Below are 17097 nucleotides of genomic sequence, written 5' to 3' on the forward strand. Positions count from 1 at the left end.
ATGTTTAAAGATTTTTTAGTAAACTTAAGGTAAGGAGATCCAGATTGCAAAAAGTCCCATTATCCGGAAAACCCCAAGTCCCAATAATTCTGGATAACAGGTCCCATACCTGTACTTGAATTTAAGTTGGGATATCTAAAAGAAGTAGGGATGCAGCGAATCCACAGTTTTGGATTAAGCCGAACCCCGAATCCTACTGAAAAAGGCCGAATCCTAGATTCGGTGCATCCCTACAATGAAGACTGAAAATAAATTCAGCCTTTCATTTTTTAATAACACAAACACGAATGAATAGTTAAAACAAAAGGTTAGTGTTCCTTGTGCGAGTATCTAAATGAAAAAAAACTGTTTGCCAAACTAAAGCAGATTGCAAGATCAGCAAGAGTTTACATACTAAAAATAACTTAGTAACTTGTATCCATGAAGTTTTTCTTTATAACAAAAGATCATTTAAATCCAATTAAATGTAACCCCAGTAACTATTTATATTAGATGACTGAGTACTTTTACATCTTTTTTAGACAGTTTTAGTATATAAAACTAATTATGATCATTTGCTTTTATTATATACACACAGAGCAGAAATGTATCCAGATTTTCCACTTACCTGGTATCACCGGGCTTGATCCACTTATAGAGGTAGTGCATCGTATGATAAAGCAATCCAACAATGGTGGTTCGTGCTTGAATAAATAAGAGTTACATTGTATTACTCAAATAAAAGTGTCATAATTATAGCCAGCCTTTATTCTATGAAAGATCACACTCTATATGTACATACATGTAAATAAGAACTCTTGAAGCTGCAGCAACTAGGGGCAGAATTCCAAAACCACTTTAACCAATGCCACATGTTAAGATCATTTCTCTAAGCAGCCAAATGATGTCTAAAACATGGGTTGAAATACATGGTTAGAGGTTAAGAAGAGGGTACAGGATAATGAAGGGAGGTGGAAGTCCCAGCTGCTTTCTTTTAGGAAAGTCCACCACATATTGAGGCACCCTGACTTCAGCAAGGCCCTGACTCTTGTAACAACCTGAGAAGAAATCTACACCTCCTATCTGGATGTATGACCTCCTACAGCTGGCGTTGCTTGGGCAAATTCACCTGTGCAATTTTATTATTTGCAGCTGATTTGTATGAACAATAATCCATGCTGCTAAAAATGTATTTTCTCTTAACAAACTCCTGCTTGGATCATCCAAAATAGAAAGCAGGTCTATCAGTGACCACCATCTGCCCAAGTATGGCATGAATTGGTGGTGTAGCTATTTCCTTGCTAAGTCATACTGTCTGCATCTCCTTCATTCTTACGGGACCCTTTGAAGATGAAAGGCACTGCACTATAATATATATTAGAAGATAGGAAACAAAAGAAAAGGACCGCTACTGCTCACCGCATACGCTTATCCAGGTGCTCTGTCAAGCAGTGTCCCCACTGCTAACATCCAATAGACTCAAAACAGGCAGACGACACTTCTGGAAAAGATTTATTGGGGTTGCTGCTGTGAAACCTAACGCGTTTCGGGAATAAATCCCGATTAATCTATGATTAAGGGATTTATTCCCGAAACGCATTAGGTTTCACAGCAGCAACCCCAATAAATCTTTTCCAGAAGTGCCGTCTGCCTGTTTTGACTATATAATATATATTATTAGTATTAATATTATTAGTAGTAACATATTTTTAGAGCGCCAAGATATTTCTGTGAAGTAAATGTGTTTATACAAAGTACAAATGGAATTACATACATAGCGACCAGTAACAAAAGTGGTTTTAATATAATCAATCATACTTTCAAACGGCTCCCCCCTCCTTACTTCCCAGAACTCAAGCAGCTTTGTTTGTTTCCCTGTAAAGCAGCGACTATGTAGAGATTTGTATCTGCAGACCACACTGAGCATGTGCATAGTCTTAGTCTTGCAAAGATGTTTAACAAAGTTACAAGATGATGACCCCCTGTGGCCAACTTTGAAAACATAAATCATTTTTTTATTAGGCTTCTATTGCAGTAAGTTTATGTTTATACAAAATGCAGCATTTCTAGCATTTTGCTATTTTAGACTTAAGTTCCCCTTTGAACATTTCCTTGAATAGCTTTGTCATTTGTTTGTTCAACTTTTTATTAACAGATTAATTGGACTTCAACATATTAAAACTATTAAGCATTTAAAGTATATTGTGAAACCACTGGTTTCCCTGAAGAATCCAGATCTCATTATTTGTATATAATTTATGTTTGATGTATCTACCCTTTATATTTACTTTTTACATAGTTGCAGAACATGTTGGTACTTTATACATATGTGTTAAAAATAATAAGTAGTGTCTATAAGATCTATATGAACCCCTATCCTGAACAACAGAAATCCACCTGTTTATCTGCCACAGGATTAAATAGTTCTTTCTTTTCCAGTGCCTTGCTTGAAACAAGTTCTGCCTATTGCTGTGTCTCTTGACAGCTGAACTGTTTTTCGTTGTCTAGACACAAAGGAATCCTGACTGCCCCATTGGCCTTTAAGGAAGATGTTTCTGTTGTCTGTATACCTAAATGTGACTGTCCAAACCTTCTTTTGCAGTAATAGAAAAGTGAATGGGGTAAATGTACTAAGAGGCGAAAATTTGCCAGTGACGGCTTCACAGCCATCACAACACTAAGCCAGGTGAAAATTCACTCAGACAACGCTAATTTACTAAAATGCAAAGTTGCATTCAGGGCGCTGAACTCTGGCAAATTCTCGGTAGCGTTACTTCGGCAATGTGAGCAAATCAAAGCGACGATGTGCTAGCGTTCAATTCTATATAAAGCAACTTCATTAGAGGTCTTCGCTCAGGCTAATTTGCTTACGGCATGAAATTTAAAGTTGAATGGACGTATATGTTGCAGCAAATACATTACATTACACAAGTCCAGGGAACCTTAATAAAGAAAATAGAGTTGGTATAATGCCCTTAACATGAGCCCACTGTATAGTTTATGTTTCATATGTTAGAAAATGTATGGGGGAACCCGGTTACCCAAAAAAAACTTTTAAGGACTTTTGCAGGCTATCACTCTGAAAAAAGGAAAATACGCCAGTGTTTTTTGGACTTAGAAACTTTTTCAACGAAAAATGATGATGTGAGTAACAGAAGAATGAGGAAGATCTATGCACTCCAGTGCACTTCTCCTGGTCTGAGCTGGCAAAGGCAAGTCTGGCAAAATGTAACAATGTAACAAGATGTAACAATCAGTAAAATCCACATCTTAGTGAATTTCAGGAGTAATGTCTATTCGCCAAAGCGAAAATTCTCCTGGCGATACAGTGAGAGTCACCATTAGCGTCTATCTCCTTCACTAGCGAAGTGACTCCTGTGCCCGTTAGTAAATCAGCGAAGTCCCTGAAAATGGTAACGCTGGCAAACTTCGCCCTTTAGTAAGTCTGCCCCAATGCATTTTATACATATTCCTTCATTAAAAGTTTTTTTGTCTAGGAGTCATATTGTAGTTATTTTTTTAGCTGTGCTTAAAACATTATGCAAACGGCAAACACATAATTCGCATCGAGGATTGTACCAGCAATCATACCACAAAAAGTAACTGACATTTTACTCAGCTAAGAATTTACATCTCTGTAATCCTACGCATATTTAACTACCACCAAAATGAAAAGGTTAAATATACATTAAGCCTAATAGCAACATATAATTTATAGAAGTCATTTTCCGCCTTGCACCGATTAAATATATTTCTGGGTTCTCTTGTGGCTGTCTATCTTTGAAACAAAAAAGCAGTCCTCTCCTGCTTTTTTTACTAGGATTCCAGTTTTCTTTATAACAGGTCCCAAAGATCATGGATACTTTATCTGTTTATGACACTACAGGCTTTAAAGGTCTCAATAGAATTCATTAATAAAGGCCGGGATACTAAAGTTAAACACATGCAGAGAAAATTAAATCATTGTAATTATAAAATATGCAAATTTATGAGAATGGGTCTTTAATAACAGAAAGCTGAAAAGCCTTTTGTACAGTTCATATTCAAATAAATAATAGAAGATTATAGAAAAAATGGAAAACTTATAATATCACTTTAAAGAATTCAAAAACGTGTTAAAAAGCTATAAAAGCAACACAATTAATGGAAAAATATCAGCTATGCTGTAAAATTACAGATAAAAGGAGCTATGCAAAACAAGGTAAATGAAAAAAGCACATACGCAGGTTTAAATAATTAGTTATAATTAGCTTAGAGGGAATTTCTTGCAATCTGTTGATTCAGTTCCTAAGATGGCACACTCAGGTACTTTTATCATAAAATATTTGTTGCAGCTTCTTTTACAGGTTGGTTAATGTTGAAAAATAGTAACGTGACAACCCAACAAGGATATTAATGAATCATAACTGCATGTATTAAATGTTTGTTTTAAGTAAAATCCTCAGAATGCTTTAAGTGTACGAAGAAGTAGACCATTATGCCATACATTATTTTATTAATTAATGTGCCGTTGTATAATCTGTCTTCCAGCCATTGAATAACCTAATAATAAGGAGCATTTAATAAGGGTGTGCAGACCTTAAACCAGTTGATACACACACAAACAAATATATATATTTCTTTTGCTATAAACATACAATTGCATTCCAAGCCCCCTGTGTGTAAACATCGTATGTGTTCTTCACTTCATGTAAGAGTAAATGGGCAGAACTTTGGAGTGAACCTTTAATATGCTGTGCTTTTTAGGTTTAGATAGAGTCCATTATATTCAAGTTATGCTATATTTTTACTTTTGCATAATTTGTCCCCATGAATTCAAGGAAGAACATAGAATTGAAGCTGGCTATTTGTGCAATAACTGATTCACTGGATTTTTTTAATTCTTATGAAATCCTAAAGTATGAAATCCTTCTAGGGCTTAGATAGACAACTGGTAGTGCTAATCTTCACGCTTTAGAACCAATTGCAACTGTTTTCTTTTGATTTATTCACTAGATCAGCAATACTTTACTTGTTGGTTGTGTTTTTGGAAGTCAGTTAAGGATATGTTTCATTTTTCATTCAAAATTCAACTAAAAAGGTCAGGACTGAGTTTTGCCACAAATGAAACTCACATACAGTATGTATATACCTGTATATATATTATTATATTTCTGTTCCACTGAGCATATGTAATAAAATCTATTATCAGCCTTCTTTAAAAATGCACTATGCACAATACAAATTTGTCTTGTAATTACTAATGAATAATACTACATTGCAAAAGACAATTTTTTAGTTTAAGTTGTGCTTTCCTTTATGACTTTTATGACTTTTTTTCAATTAATATGTTATACATGGAACTGTTCTAAGAAACTGCTGCCTCATTTCAACCTCCAGCTGAAAACGCTATACGGTTCTTGGCACCACTGACCCTGGCAATCAGAATTATTACAGACTGTGAGGCTTAAATGTTATTGCTATTTTATTACTTTTCATTGCTTATTTTAATATTCAGTCCCTCTGCTATTCACCTCCCATTCTGTTGATTGATTGTTTAGCCTTGTCAGTCACATACTACTTTCAGCATTTTTTCCCAACAGAAGTTTCAGTTAAAACAGACTTATGACTATATACAGGATTGAGTTTTTTGCCTGTGATTTAATTGAATCTACAGGAAAACTTTTTTTGTAAACAAATTATGCCACCTAAAACCTGCCAAGATGACATAGAAGTCAATAGGAAGCATTTCCTATGAGGCCCGTTTATTGAAGGTCAAATTTTAGTGGCATTAGAGCCTTTTCAAACCATGATTAAACTCTGTTTCTCTAAAACCATTAATGCCATTAAAATTATTAAAAGATCCGAATATAAAAAAATGATCAAAACCTCCAAAATTTTGAGTTTTGGGACAATTGAAAGCAAAAAAAATTTGAAAACCTCTAAAAGTCTAAATGGCTAAAAAAAATGTCCAATTGGATCAGCACAGCTCCCATTGACTTCTATAGGACTTGACTGCTTTTACTTGGAGAAGTTTTGTATTTGATTTTTTTGTGGTTTTTACACATACCATATCTTGAGTATTTTATAGGAATAAAAAAAATAAATGTTTTGGGAAAACTACTATTTGAGAAAAAAAAAGTCAATCCAAATGATAGTAAATAGGCTCGTAAGCATTCAAGTAAGTGGTTTGTATGTCAAGGTTTTATAGCATCACTGAGAATGAATGGTATAATACAATTTTCATTTGCTATCAACTTTTTTCCATGATTTGCCTCAGAAAAATAGGCTAAAGCAAATAAAGTACTGTCTTGCATAAAAAAAGGCATTTACTAGAAGGATGAAAACATAATTTTGCCTCTTTATAGGGCCCTGATAAGACCTTGTTTGAATATGCAGGTACGTTTTTGGGCTTCAGTCTTTAAGAAGCATATTAATTAGCTGCAGAGAATGTAAAGATGAGCATCTAAACTTGTAACTTGTATAAACTTGTACATTATTAAAATTGGTATATATATAGTTTATTGGTATAAGTGTGTGTGTATATATTTGTTTATATACATTTGAATGTGCATACAGTATATATGCATTTGGTTTCATTTGGATAGTTAGGACTTCACGGACTTTGGTCTTTATTCAATCCAAATGAACTGGCCAATTCTTATGAGCAGTGGGTATCTGTCGTGCAGCAGCTATGGCTTGTATGACTATGCAATGTGTGACTGGTCATATAACAGTAAGGAAGAAAAGTCTAGGAAATAAAATTAAAAATTACGTTTTGCCAGTTTAAATTAAAAGACTGTACCCTAAAAAGCAAAGCATTCCATTTCCACTTGTCTGCATTTTTAAAAAGAATTCAGTTCTTTTGAATTTCATTTGTGTTTCATTTTTGCATATGTTAAATTGTATAAGAAACCCACCTCAAATTATTTCAAAAGCTGTAATACGAAAGGTATAATGATGAAAAAAAGAGATGGAAATGAAAAAAATAAGCCAAAATGTTCATGTGTAAGGAACTTACATTTGCCTTGAAAAGCTTCTCCTGGAACAGAAATATAAGACTGCCCTTGAGACGGAAAGCGATAGTGGCGTAAACTCAAAGCTTGAGGCACCTTCACCATGGAATAATCTAAATGCGATAAAAAAAAAAGGAATTGCCATTATTAAATGATTGGCAGGACTTTATATATTTTTGTTGTTGCTTATAATACTGTTGGTTTGCACACATGACAAATTCAAAGGAGAAATGTTGCATTTTTCTTCATAAAAGCATTGGCTAAACATAATGCATCACTAAACTGTCTGAAAATTAATATAATTTGGTGTACTGTATCATTATTTTCCTAAAATGAACATTTACATGCACTTAAATGGTTTACAGTTCAAAAATGGTTTACTGGTAGTCTATTTCCAACTGTGAGAACACAATGGCAACATTTGTCAGCTGTTTCCATCCATTTGCAGGCTGTCCCTTGGTTTTATACACAAGAAAAAATTCAGTTTCTCAGTGGGATACATCTAGGTACAAATAGTTCTACAAGCACCAAAGTGACCTTAACATCAAATTTTTCGAAATATTAGATTTTCCTTTCAATCCACTCTTCTACTTAATGAGTGTTTGCATTAACACAGCAGATTTTTCTTTCTCAGCCCAGAGTACGTGCAACTGATTTCTTTCTCATACATAAAAATAACTGTGGAAGCCACCAACCGAGGTCCTTTTATGTGTCTGGACATCAAACACCACTTTGTATAAATATCTGATTCTTGAAAGGGTATGTAAATTGTTTACATACACCACATCTTTATTCAATATTGGATCAAGTCCATAAATACTAAGTGCATTCCATTTTTAGAAGAAAAGTATGGTCCTCTTGCTTAACTATCTGTGTATCACAGCTTCCCAGCCCCCATGCTCTCACACAATAATGTTCTGAGCAATTCTCCCACAGCCAAAACAACACCATAAAACCTATCGGGCCAATTAGCCTATATGGGAAAAAGTGAACTGAATTAGGTTCAAATTGAATATCGTCCCTTACGTTTGTGATAAACCATAAAATAACATTTTCTCATGAAATGAACATGGCCTATTATGTATTGAAATATTCAGTATTTTAGGTATGGTATCTGCAAATATGATACAATTGGTAGCTTCCTTTTGTAATTCTTCATTCATCAGTTGTAACTGTAAAAGGTGGTTCAACCCACAGGCTGAATAGAAATTCCTTCTAGATTTGTTAGATAAACTTTACCTCTTGGGTGATATGTGGTCTGTTATATCTAATTGCTGATGTGTACGTTGTTATTAGTATTATTATAATTAAAAAGCATTTATAAAGCACCAATAAAGGTATAGTATAGGGATCTGTGCACTACTGTGAAGTGCAAGACAGTGCTATACTGTATTTAAAGGAGAACTAAACTCCCCTAATGTGAAAAGTCCCATCCACTACCCTGCATAGTGCCCTCACTCTGCTTCCTCCCCACATATAGCATTAGTGAAAAATTTGCCCCTAATTGTGAATCTCACACATCCATGCAGAGTAGCACAGCGGAATTCAAGGGCGCCATCTTCCGCATCTTCAGGAAGGGACCACCAACACTGAGATATTTGGGGCATGCACAGTTGGAGCCAGTTCGGTGTTTGTGCCAATTGCGCATGCCCAGGAAACTCTGTAAATGGCCAAAGGGAAGAGGATCTGAAGAAAACCAAAGATGCGGAAGATACAGTCCTGATGACTTATCAAAACTATTTGTCAGCACCAAATACAGGCAACAATCAAAAGATTAACAACAACATGATGGGAGTATATTTTTACTTAATCATGTACATATGAATATGAATGTGGTAGACTATGTACAGCTATAGCTAGGGTTTAGTGATACCCGCTAGTGACCAGTCCCTGTGGTTGTTGCCTACTGCTCCTTAGAATTATCTTTTTGGTTTCAACAGAAGATACAGTAACATAAGTGTGTCATGCCTCATGAATTAACTTATTAATGAGCTTATATGTCAGGGATCCCCAACCTTTTGAACCCGTGAGCAACATTCAGAAGTAAAAGGAGTTGGGGAGCAACACTAGCATGTAAAATGTTCTTGGGGTGCCAAATAAGTGCTGTGATTGGACATTTGGTAGCCCCTATGTGGATTGTCAACCTAGATCGAGAATCTGTTAGACAGTACAACTGTTTTTTATGCAATTAAAACTTGCCTCCAAGTCAGGAAAATAAGCACCTGCTTTGAGGTCATTGGGAGCAACATCCAAGGGGTTGGAGAGCAACATGTTGCTCACGAGCTACTGGTTGGGGATCACTGTTATATGTGATATACTTGCAATATTGCGCTCAAGGCACAAGACTGGCTTCACTTACCCTTGGGCCAGTATGATGTCAATGCTTCAGTACTAGCCTTTGTAATGCCTGAGCTAATACCACTGATGTCTGACTTTGATCAAGTGGAAAGCTTGTTGAGAGAAACAATAATGAGGGATAAGTAACACCAGGTGTTTTTCCCCTATAGAATATGTATTCACTTATATGATTTTAAAACAAAAGTTTGAAAGCAGCCTCGTATTAAAATACTCACTTTGTAAAGCGTGTTCACTTGATTATAATTAGGGGTCTAATATCTAATATTAGTCCTGTTTGGACTAATGGGCAGTTATTAAATTGAGTAACAACAGCACCAGCTATTTTAGTTTTAGCTGTAGATATAAATCCATAGACTCATTTTACTCATTTGGTGTTGGTTTACAACTTTTTAGTACATATATTAATACTAATGCGGTATGCAAAATGCAATTTTGGGTATAAATCACCCTGTATGCATAAATGTACACTACCTAAACTGTGAGAGCGAGTGAGAGATGCTTTACTGCAAGAATATATCTGGTTAATGGGGGAAATACCCCTAAAGATTAAGAATGAACATAAAAACATTTTTGCATAATGGAAAAAAAATCACATTTATTATTATTCGGGAACTGAGTTTGGGAGATACAAGGACAAAAAATGGACATTATCAAACGTGTTTTTTCAGTCATCCATTACTTTTTTTGTCATTTTTTGCAAGGTATGGGATCCGTTACCCGGAAACCCATCATCCAGAAAGCTCAGAATTCTCCCATAGACTCCATTTGATCCAAATAATCCAAATTTTTAAAAATGATTTCCTTATTCTCTGTACTAATAAAACAGTACCTTGTACTTGATGCAAACTAAGATTTACAGGTTTGGGATCTGTTATCTGGAAACCCGTTATCCATCTCCCATTGACTCCATTATAATGAAATAATCTAAATTTTTAAAAATGATTTACTATTTCTCTGTAATAATAAAACAGAAGCTTGTGCTTGATCCAAATTAAGATATAATTAATCCTTATTGGAGGCAAAAGCAGCCTATTGGGTTTATTTAATGTTTACATGATTTTCTAGTAGACTTAAGATATGAAGATCCAAATTACAGAAAGATCCATTATCCGGAAAGCCACGGGTCCTGAGGATTCTGGATAACAGGTCCCATACCTGTAATAAATTATTATTGGAAGAAAAACTAGCCAATTGCGTTTATTTAATGTTTACATGATTTTCTAGTAGACCTAAGGTATTAAGATCCAAATTATGGAAAGATCCATTATCCAGAAACCCCCAGGCCCTAAGCCTTCTGGATAACAGGTCCCATACTTGTATTTAGATTTTAGAGACTTCAATTTTATTTTCAGAGATGAGAGTTAATTCATTCCATTTTGAAACAGAATCCTGGAAATTGCTATATTCAAACTAGCAGTTAGTAACAAAAAGGCATGTTTTCTCATTAGCATAAGGTTGCTGCCATCATTTCTAGAGGCTGGGGCCACTCCCAGCAAGGGTGGCCATGTCAGTGACCATTATCTTTATGACCCTGGCTCTCAGATGTGAAGTTTTAGCTAGAGTTATTCTCATATCTGAAGGTGACTAATAATCAGCGGAGGTGAATCATTTACATATTTTGAATAGATTAATTGTTCTTCTCTGTAGAATTAGATGAGGTGAATAATTCATCAAATACCAAGAGGATTTTCACTCATCATAAGAGAATAATACACCTGAGGCGGTTTAATTGCCTCACAAGAGGATAATCTCTCCTCACCTTTCATTTTATATACAGTAAGTGGTAAATAGAAATATTCTTCTCAAGATTAGGTCAAACCTATAAAATGTTCTCTCAGCCAAAGCTAGTAGAATCTGTAATTTAATAAAAAATTATATCTTCCTAAAGAAGCAGCTTCGATTTTTGTCTTGCCATTTCTGAAAAATGGTGTAGCACTGGTAGGAACATGTTCCTGATGCTCATAATATTTTTTAATGAATTAACACATTTATTCAAAGCTGATGAATTTGTCTTTTGCTTTGCTCTGGGGTATTAGCTCAGCTGAGCACTTGCATTTAAAAGTCATTATACAATACAATAATTTTTTTTAATTAAATGGAAAATAAAAATATATAGCTAAAACTATGCTACTGTTTGTAGAAAACAACAATTAATTTGGCCCCATGATTCATACAGCCTTACAATTATTGGCATCTGCAACATAAAAAAAGCTCAGTCGGTGTTGCAACGAAAATTGTTATGCCACTACAGTTAGGGGCCTGTTTATTAAACCTCTGCTATTTAACCTGTGCCATTTAGCCCTGTTTCACTTTGAATGGCTGCCCCCAAGGCTACACAGCAGCTTATTTATATAATGTACAATAGTGTTTCTCTAGCAAACCTGCATGTTTTACCAGTGCAGGGCCACTGTGCATTATATTTGAATTGCTTTTATATAATTACTATGATTTTTTGATGTTACTGCTCCTTTAAACCTGGTACATAGATAATACTATTGGTCGAAAGTGCTGATTAGAAAGCATTTCGATGTACCTGGCATAGTTAATGGCAGCTGATTAAAGGAGAAGGAAAGTGCTCAATCAGTTGTGTCTACCACAAGATATACAGTAGAATATAGTCTACTCATATCACTGATCTGCTCTCCTTAATTTTCCTGCAATCTTCTATTTTCTCCCAGTACTTACAGTGTATTGCAACGATGAACTTAATTTCTTTACTTAACTCAAGAAAGCTGATGATTTCAGTGAAAATAAATTAGTAGACTGAGTGGGAGGAAAGTGCTTTACAGATTGCAGCTTGAATGTAATGATGCCTTCCTTCTCCTTCAAAATATCTTTAGTCATAGTCAGCTTAGTCATATATTGCTTGGTGTTCTCCATCACTGATGACTCCTCTTGTTGTTGCTCTGTGTTCCTGTACCTTCCGTTCATTCTCTGGTTTGACCACTGCCTGTCCCTTGACAATGACCATTGCTACCTGCTTCATACTCATCTGACCCTTGACCTGTTTGCCTCCGATTCTGTTCCCTGGATCCTCAGCACCCCTGCTTCCTCTTACTTCACAACTTCTTCCCGTAACATCAGAGGCCACAGGTGCAGTATACTGACACAACCTTCAAAAGCTATAGGTCTGCGGCTGTGCAGTCAGAAACCACATCTAGGGGTGGGTACAAATATGGCCTTTACTTGAAATTCCATTGGGTACCTAGCCTATAATGCAAAGGTCATAAATAGTGCAATATATTGTTTTTTATTCATAGTCTCGTGCTTACATTTTTAAACTAAATGATATGGGGGTGGTTCATGGCCCCAGGTCACTCTGAGGCAGCCTTCCTAATGTCAGTTCCTGGGCTGCATTGAGGGGGGCTGCATCGCTAATGATCTGCACTAGAAGACCCAGATTTCTGGTTTAATAACAGGGATTTTACCAAGAGTGGCTAATTTCCTTTCCTTACCTGTTTCCCCTATAATGGAGTCTCCATACTTACGGTAGATGGAAACACTCATTTTATTGTGCTAACACCTACATAATTACAAGATGTAATCAAAAATAAGAACTGTTTATTCTCAAGAGCTGCAATAGGATAACCCAGGTCACTTTAGAAACACTTAAATGCTTACTAGGCATTACTATAACCTGTTCTGAGGTGAGATTCATTTTTTTTTCTTTAATGATCATCAGTTTTGTTTGCGGGTGTTTGACATCTGTGCTTTTGTCACCTTACTGTGAAATGCCTCTTTGGCCATTGCATTTTCTTCAAATTCCAGTGGCATATTATTACTCTACATGCTTGCGGTTTATTTGGAATTGCAGATATGTAATATGTAGCTGTTAGAGCTATTCATGAAAAACAAATATGCATTGCATTTTAATCTTGTAAGAGAGTCCGAAATATTGCATGCCAGGACCATCTATGGGTGCAGATGCAAAGTTTAACACTCACCAGGACTTGAAAAATAGATAAACAAGAAGCCCAATGTTTTGGCCACAAACAGTGACCTTTATCAAAGATAATAAACAAAGAACAGTCAACTAGTCACTATTCTCTGTGTGTTACCCTTGAGAAAGGTCACTGTTGTGAGTTTTGAGACCAAAACATTGGGCTTCTAATAAAACCTTTTTGATGTATTTTTCAAGTCCTGTAGAATTCTATACTTTGCAACTTTTACATTTGGAGGGATGTGAAAATTTAGACACCCTTACCCTTTATTGACAGGCACATCATTAGTAATATGGACGCCATATTGTGGGTCCTTATTGGGCTTTGTGCTTATGTAATCCCTGCAGTTCTCACAGTGGATGCTAGATGGCACTGTGGCATAGTATAAAAGGATTGCAAACCATGAGGTCAGGGTCCATTGCTGCTGAACCTTTTCTCTGTTATGCAGCAGAGGTTAGGGGTGGTGGAACTCAGTCTGAGTCTAGTGAAGTGCTAGTTATACCCTTTAATAGATCACTCTAGGAGTGATAGATAGGGTATGTAGTTAAGTAGCTCAAAGCTCCGACTAAGATATTAGAGGGATTAAGATCCCGGGTATTACTGACCCCATAGTAGGGCCTAAGTGTTAGACTCAGGGGAGTACGTAGTCTTCTGCGTTCCACTTAAAATAATCTTGAAGATTGGGGAAATACCTTCTCACAAGCTGCCTAACTCTCTACCGTGTACTCTCTACTTTGCAGAGAGTTATTCTATATTTGGTACAGTGAGTATACCTTGTTATACTGGTTGATCTATGTGTTATTCTATGTTCCATACTCCATTGTGAACTCTGGTTTTGGTTAATAAACTCAGTTTATTGTTTAAGCAAAATAAAACTACTGGCGCCCAATCTCTTGTGCATTGCACACGATTACAGTTGCACTACACCCTGCCTCCACCCCGCTGTGAGGGCTTACCCCTGAGAAAAAGAGTCTTATGGGTGGTATTAACCCACATGGAAAGTAGCTAGAACAGACTTCAATCAAGTCAGTTTATTATAGCACTACACATTTATTATTTATCAGCACCCATCCGAAAATTTGTTAAGCGTCCGCATTCTACCTGGGTAATATTCGGGTTTACGGTCAATTCTTAGACATACACTTCAATTAGGAATGATTCATGCCCAGACCAGCACTTCCCTTTGTTAAATCTTTAATTTTTATTTAAATACACATATTAGTCTTCCTACTAATATGTGTATTTACTAATATATATATATATATATATATATATATATATATATATATATATATATATATATATATATATATATATATATATACATGCCACAGGAGGAGAAAAAAAATTGGAGGAGCAGAGAAGGGAAAAGGCCCTAAAAATTACAATTAGGCTAAATGGGTCTACATAATTCTTTACAATGTAAATAGAATTCCAGTCTTCTAGAGAAACCTTACCGTGTTACAAACACTGCCCATAAAACAGCTACGTTTAAAGAGCTGAATTTCTAAATAGTGTAAATGCAAAATGACAGTCTCCACATTAACATTTTATTGGGTTTTGGGGACCATTTTTACAATGATTCCCAAAGCATGTGCTCTTCTTTGCCCATGGGTAAAAAGCCTTTAAACTCTTCTGTTGCTATATTTATGGCTCCTTAGTTTCTATGCTGCCACAGCATGCATTGCAACAGAATAAATACATTCTAGTGATGTGCGGGTCGGGTTTTTGCCCAGACCCGTGTTAGCAGAGAGCTGATCTGAACTGCATGTGCAGCTTCTCTGTAATCAAGGACAGACACACACAACTTCTGTGTGAACAGTAACTTGGTTGCTTTATAGAACTCAGCATAAACACTTCAGCATAACATGTCTGCAACAGGAACTTTTCATAGAGAGCATACACAGGAAGAGGAAGTAGAAAATCACACAGGGTTACAGGTCAAACATGACATTACATTGCTAAGCAACAATAGACCCTCCCTACATTAAGTAGCATGCGCTGGAATCTCTGTCTGAATCCCCGCCCGAAGCCCATCCTCCCTCCACCAACACCCGCCTGCATGACATCACAACTGCCCCGCTGATGACATCACAAAAGAGACAGGGCGAGCAGGTGCAGCATCTATAAAAGAAGAACCTGGAAGTCAGAAGCTGACAGTGCAAGGTGACGGGCAGGGAGAGCAGGAGCCAACCACGCATGCAGATGAATTCGACCAGAACCCAACTGACCCGCAGGTCCTATGGGTATCGGGCTGGTCCGCACATCACTATTATATTGCTGTTTAAACTACTTGCTCACCTATATTACCATTATAAACCAAAAGAAACATTGAGGACCTGTTTATTAATAAAGCATATTTTCCCAATTTGACTAGTGGGTAAATAAAGCATCATGTAACAGTGACATTATCAATATCAAATGATTCCAGCATAATCTACCCACCAAATATATATTCAGTTATTTTTGTTCTTCCCACCAAGTATATATTAAGTTATTTTTGTTACCTGCAACAGATGATTTTCCCTCCAGTGTTACAATATCTGATTGGTTTTCTTGAAGGTTGACTGCCATATGTCCAATCACTTGATCAACAGTTTCAATAAGACCCCCCACGTCATCCTGAGACTGCAAGATAGAAATATATATTATTGTGTATGTATATATGTATATGTATATATATATATATTCTACAAATAGTGGTTAGCTCCCTCCCTATACTTTAAAGACGACAAATACCTTTATATGTTTATTGTGACTAAGGCATTAAGGCAAATCATAATGCAATTGCTTTGGAAACTATGGAAAGGAACAGGTTAAGCAGAAACCTCCTCGTCCAACCTCAGATAATTATAAGGCAAAACTCTGGCAATCAAAGTGTAATAAAATTCAGCATATTCCACAGCAGGCTTCCAAAAGTTCTAATGAAAGATCTAAAATGTGATTCTGCTCTACACTTGCACTTAAGCTAAACTCTTTAAATGATTTAGAAATTCCAGAACTGAAAGCTATTTTAGCACAGCACATTACTGATTAATGCATTCTTTTTTATCAGTGGTGCACAAAATTCATAAGATAATAGCTCTGGACTGTATGATCTATACCTGGGAGAAACAGGCAACTGCTGAGGGTTTTATGTGTACAGATTTAATGGATGTGTATTGATTTATTCTCAGTGGACTGAACTACTTTTTAAAATTCTGCATAACACTACAATTGTTCCTTATACATTCAGGATAAAATCTATTTTTTCATGTTGGATTCAGCATAAAAAGTGTTCAGGCATATGGTACATGATGGTTTCAACTTGTAAATGTCCCTTTTATATTCTCATTATATAAATGGAATCAATGTTATGCATTGAATTTTGCAAAACCTTTTGCTATGAGCTTATTCTTCTCTCTTTCAGGTAAATATGCATTTGGTTTGCAGCCCGTGTCATAAACCTATGATTCATATTTCAGTTTCGCTGACTGAACCCCCCTTAATGACAGCAGGAGTTTTGCCAAGATTATATGAAGCCTGGTACATATCAAATGAAATCTAAAACAACATTTCAAATAAAAATCTTCAAATGTCTTTGTCTCAAAAAAATTAAACAATGGAATATCCATAAATAGCAATATCACGTTTGTCTTAAACACGATTCCTTTTCCTTTCTTTTTCTTATTTACAGCAGCTTTACCTGTACCTCTGCTGTTATAATAACCAGTATTATGCTCCCTTATGTATCATGGGATATATTATTTACTGTATCATAATTACCTTGATTAACGTTATATATAATTAATTATATAATTATATATTATATATATGAGCAGAGA

The 17097-nt window shown here is 35.7% G+C and overlaps 1 protein-coding gene across 2 annotated transcripts in view; it reads right to left on the reverse strand.

The window, feature by feature from the left end:
* LOC108716320 (adhesion G-protein coupled receptor D1) overlaps nucleotides 1–17097 on the reverse strand; it is a 277355-nt gene that overhangs the window by 197238 nt on the left and 63020 nt on the right. For both annotated transcript variants that reach the window (XM_018262431.2, XM_018262435.2), the window contains 3 exons: nucleotides 15781–15901; nucleotides 6980–7087; nucleotides 608–683 (listed from right to left, as the gene is read on the reverse strand). In XM_018262431.2, coding sequence (XP_018117920.1) covers nucleotides 608–683; nucleotides 6980–7087; nucleotides 15781–15901 — 305 coding nt within the window. The remainder of the gene's footprint in view (nucleotides 1–607; nucleotides 684–6979; nucleotides 7088–15780; nucleotides 15902–17097) is intronic.

The sequence above is a fragment of the Xenopus laevis genome, chromosome 1L (assembly GCF_017654675.1).
Source record: "Xenopus laevis strain J_2021 chromosome 1L, Xenopus_laevis_v10.1, whole genome shotgun sequence".
NCBI classification, from domain to species: Eukaryota; Metazoa; Chordata; class Amphibia; order Anura; family Pipidae; genus Xenopus; species Xenopus laevis.